The sequence below is a fragment of the Pipistrellus kuhlii genome, unplaced genomic scaffold, assembly GCF_014108245.1.
Source record: "Pipistrellus kuhlii isolate mPipKuh1 unplaced genomic scaffold, mPipKuh1.p scaffold_m20_p_19, whole genome shotgun sequence".
In the NCBI taxonomy this organism is placed as follows: domain Eukaryota; kingdom Metazoa; phylum Chordata; class Mammalia; order Chiroptera; family Vespertilionidae; genus Pipistrellus; species Pipistrellus kuhlii.
In genome coordinates, this window is record NW_023425504.1 from 15891049 (window position 1) to 15896049 (window position 5001).

At 48.3% G+C, this 5001-nt stretch overlaps 1 protein-coding gene across 1 annotated transcript; it reads left to right on the forward strand.

The window, feature by feature from the left end:
* Positions 1–571: 571 nt before the first annotated feature.
* On the forward strand, positions 572–2338 carry LOC118722090 (DDB1- and CUL4-associated factor 12-like protein 2). The gene has a single exon (XM_036443460.2). The coding sequence runs from the start codon at positions 705–707 to the stop codon at positions 2091–2093; it is 1389 nt and encodes a 462-aa protein (XP_036299353.1). The 5' UTR covers positions 572–704; the 3' UTR covers positions 2094–2338.
* The last annotated feature ends 2663 nt before the right edge of the window (positions 2339–5001 follow it).

Consider the following 5001-nt stretch of genomic DNA (forward strand, 5'->3'; position numbering starts at 1 on the left):
TCCTGGCTTCTTCTAGCCTCATACTTGACCACATTTTAGCTTTTGCATTGTATTTAAGTAGGCTAGTTGGATGTTGTCCTGGGGGTAGTGAACCCCCAGGCCACCAACCCCCAGTAGGCTTTGATAGTGGATGTGTTTGCCTGGAGAAATCTGGGGATCCTGGAAAGCTGGCCAGAGTTGAGTCTCCCAGATCAGGCTCCATCCCCCACCTCCCGCCCCCCTCCAACTCCTCCCACCCAGGCTTATGCTACCAGGCACCCCACCCCCGCACCCCGCCGGCTCCTCCCGCTGCCTCCGCCCCCTCTTTAACAGCCTCCCTTACCGTCCTCTTCTCACACCCACTGGGCTCCAGCCTCGCCGCCAGCCACACTTCCAGCCCTCGCCTGGACCCTTGCCGCCTTCTCTGCCCGAGATCGGTTCCTGGGCCCCGTTCCTCCCCGATCCCGCCACCCTCGCCTACTTCCCTGCTTCCGCGCCCGGGACTCCATAGGCTCTGCGCCCCGCGGACGCCCACGACTCCTGGTCCTTGAGAGCCCGCGCGCCCTGCTGACCTAGGTGCTTCGGTCGCCTCCGCCACGGCCAACACGGGTGACCCACACCGACCCCGACCCCGACCCCGACGTCGGCACCGCTATCGCCTTCGCCACAGCCGCCACACCACGATCTCTGTCACCTCCACCACCCGGCGGCCACCCCCCAGGGCCATGGAGCAAACAGGTAGCAGGAAGCGGAAAGCGCCCGCCATCGAGGGGGCGGCTGAGGGCGCGTCGTCGCGGGGCTCGGCAGCGGCGGCCGGGGAGGGCCCCCAGTTGCTGCCCAAGAAGCAGAGGCTGCTGGCCGCGCGGCGCTCGCTGGTGCCCTGCCTGCTGGGCCGCTCGGTGGGCTCGCGGGGCCGCGTGGGGTCCCCGGGCTTCGAGGGCCGGCTGCGCGGCTACGCGGTGCAGAAGCTGCCTGAGCTGCTGCGGGAGCGCCCGCTGGCCCTGGGCACCCTCAACAAGGTGTTCGCGTCGCAGTGGCTGAGCACCAGGCAGGTGGTGTGCGGCACCAAGTGCAACACGCTCTTCGTGGTGGACGTGCAGTCCGGCCACATCACGCGCATCCCGCTCCTGCAGGACGGGGGCCCCCAGCCAGCGCGGGCCCAGCCCAGCTGCGGCATCCACGCCATCGAGCTGAACCCCTCCAAGACGCTGCTGGCCACCGGGGGCGAGAACCCCAACAGCCTGGCTGTCTACAAGCTGCCCACCTTGGATCCCGTGTGCCTGGGCGACCACCAAGGCCACAAGGACTGGATCTTCGCCATCGCCTGGCTGTGTGACAACGTGGCCGTGAGCGGGTCCCGCGATGGCACTGTGGCTTTGTGGAGGCTGGATCCGCACGTGGTCCATGGCAGCACCACGTGGCACAGTGACGCGGGGCTCCCCGTGTACACCCACATCCGCCCGAGGGATGTGGACCCCATCCCCAGGTCCAGCACTAACCCTACTAACCGGAAGGTGCGGGCCCTGGCGTTCAGTGGCAAGAACCAGGAGCTGGGCGCAGTGTCCCTGGATGGCTACTTCCACCTGTGGAAAGCCCGCAGCACCCTGTCCAGGCTGCTGTCCATCAAGCTGCCCTACTGCAGAGAGAACGTGTGCCTGACCTACTGCGACGACCTGTCCCTGTATGCTGTGGGCTCCCAGGCCCATGTCTCCTTTCTGGATCCACGCCAGCGCCAGCAGAACATCCGGCCCATGAGCTCCCGAGAAGGGGGCACTGGTGTGCGCTCTCTGAGCTTCTACCAGCACATCATCACCGTGGGCACAGGCCATGGCTCCCTGCTCTTCTACGATGTGCGTGCCCAGAAGTTCCTGGAGGAGAAGGCCTCTGTCATCTTGGATTCCTCCCAGGAGCCTACAGGGAGGAAGCTCAGGCTCACCTGTGGCAGAGGCTGGCTCAACCACGATAACCAGTGGATGAACTACTTCGGTGGCATGAATGAGTTCCCCATTGCTCTCTACACCCACTGCTACAACTGGCCGGAGATGAAGCTCTTTGTGGCCGGGGGGCCTCTCCCTGCAGGCTTCCACGGGAGCTATGCAGGCCTCTGGAGCTAAGGATGGCCACTGTGTTCTCTAAGGGCCCAGACTTTCCCTTTAGGCCCCTCTCCTTTTCCTTCACACCACCCATCTTTTTTTGCAAAGAATTTTAGTTAACCATTAATTGTATTCTCTCTTTGAGTGATTCACATATGCTATCTCTCTGGGCTGTACAGTCATGGTTCCCGTTATAATTCAGTGCTTTAGTTTTTACCAGTATTTCAATAGTATGTTCAGGTCACATATCTGATGTATGTTATTTCAGGAAACTGTGCTACAAAGTGTCTTTTGGGCTGGTCTGAGAAACAACCCATAATATAACAGGGGCAGGTTTATAACCCTGCTCCAATCAGAAAATGCTTTTCAAGTTCTAGATTGCCACCATTTGGAGGGTGTTTCTTTTAGATGTTGGAAACTCAGTGTTTGCTCTTTGTGTATTGTTGGTGCATAAAATACCTTAAAAAATATGTTCTCTTAGTTAAGAAGTCTCACGATGGTGTTCATCCTATTACTGTATTTTTCGGACCATAAGGTGCTCTGGACCATAAGACGCACCAGTTTTTAGAGAAGGGAAATGAAGAAAAAAAGATTCTGAAACAAATAGTGTCCTAAAATATTTTATGTGCATTAAAACCCAACATCACAGTCATAAACACATGTAATCAACCCTGTAAAGTAAACAGCAGCATTTAGAACCATTTTAGAGCCGGGCAAGCACACAGACCACACAGAGCCGGGCAAGTAAAAAAACTTTTTTTTTAAAGTATATGTGTAGGCTATATTTGGACCATAAGACGCAGGGACTTCCCCCCCCCCCCCCACACACACTTCTGGGGGGGAAAAAGTGCGTCTTATGGTCCGAAAAATACGGTAATTGCAGTTTTGCTTATTCAGTGTAAATTTAGCACCGCTACCCCTAGGGTATCATTCTTCTTGTTTAAAGCTGCTATATTATGGCCTGCTTTCTTGGGCAGCATTTATGATGAAGATTTTCAGAACTAATCAAAACTGAGCTACATGTGGCAGGACAATCAGGGAGGTTCTTTTTGGGGTTAACATTTCTTTAAAATTCAGGTAGCCATTTATAGAGCAAGGCTGATTGTTGTACTCAATGTAGTTGTTTCTGACAGGTTTTTTTTTTATTGTATACATGAATAATGCTTTTATCTCAGACGAATTTGTGATGGATTGCAGAAAAAAAAAATAAACATTAGCATTTTAGCAATTAAGTGCTTCCCTAAAGTTTTTGAATGGTTAAATATACATTTTATTATATCTTAATTGTCCTTCTAGGAATACATTAAAGTCAGAATCTTCCAGGAGAGAAGCTGAAGCTGCAACATCAGCTATGCATACATTACTTTGTACACTTGTTTTTGAAAAGCAAACTTATGCTACTAACATGGGTTATAAGATTAACATCTTGAATACATAACATCTAAATGTACTTGCTATAAGTTAGGAAAGTTATGTGTCATCTTGTGTTTTTAAGATGATTTAACAAACATTTTTATTTACACAAATGTGCATGTTGTGCTTATAACTACCTATTCACATATACTGTATATTTGACTCCCCATGTAAGGAAAGGCATAAATATATATCACTTTTATGCAGATATTTCTAATATTTTAAACTACAACCATCAAAACTTCCCACTTGCTCTTTATTTTTGTATTTTAATTTAAATTAGGTAATACATGCACATGACCAAGACAATCATACTTTATAAAAGCTGTGTAGTGAAAAGTAAGTCTGAAACCCTGGGATTTCTTATCTTCTGCCCATACATCACAAGCAGTACATTAGTGTGTTTGTCTATTTAGAGATAGCACATGCTGCACATATCTGTGCCTTTTTATCATAACATTTTAGAGATTGTTTCTTATAAAAATTTATTTAATTCATATTAATTGTAGAGTAGTCCCCTGTGTTGTTGAAACATACTTTATTTATACATTACACATTTGATAAGCATTTATATTGGTTATTATTTTGTTACTATAAACTATTCCTCAGTGATTACTTAGGTGCATACATCTTTGTGCACATGTGTAAGTACATCTGTAGGATAAATTTCTAGAAATGGATTTCCTGGGTCAGTTTTATATTTAATAGCCATTGCCAAACTACCCTCCAAGAGGTCCTATTAACTTAACCTCCCATAAATATGTATGCATGCATGCTTCACCACACCCTTGCCACCAGTGTGTCATCAAATTCTGTGTTCTTTGCCAATGAGATATCCACCTGATTTTGATCCTTTCTTTCTAAGCCATGGTGACTGAGTCAATTAATTTGTGGTCAGAGTACCAAGAAGAATTTGAAACAAAGATCAAGAATGTGAGGAAATAAGGGTAAGCAAAAAAAATATTGTCAAACCACAGTTCAGGCTCGCATATCTGGAGATAGATTACAAAGGGCTGCATTCCTTAGATACTTAGCTATACCTAATAGGCTTTCCTGCTTTATTGCACCCCAGATTCACTTATATTCAATGCATCAAATGTCAGTGAAGAAAATCCAAGAAGATGATGATGAGAGTCAGCTCGGTAGAATATCTGAGGTAAGTGGGGAGAAAGATGAAAGAAATCTTAAAAATGAGTAAAAGTAAAATGTGCAAACAGTAATTTGTATTTCTTGTGAAGGGTGAAGAAAGCCAAAGAGTTTAAGTAGATTTCAAGGCTCTGGCTTGAATCTTAATAGTGGCAGCAAATGAATATAGGGAACATAGGCATAGAGGACACATGCAGAAGGTGATCAACTGGACTATGGACATGTTGAATGTGACGTACCTATGTGATATCAGGAGAACATGCCCAGTGAAGACTTGGCTGTATATCCCAGAAAGCTGGGTAAGTGAGTGATATGAAACGCTAGGAAATTCTCTTTTTATCATGCACAATAGAAAAGCCTATTAAGGATC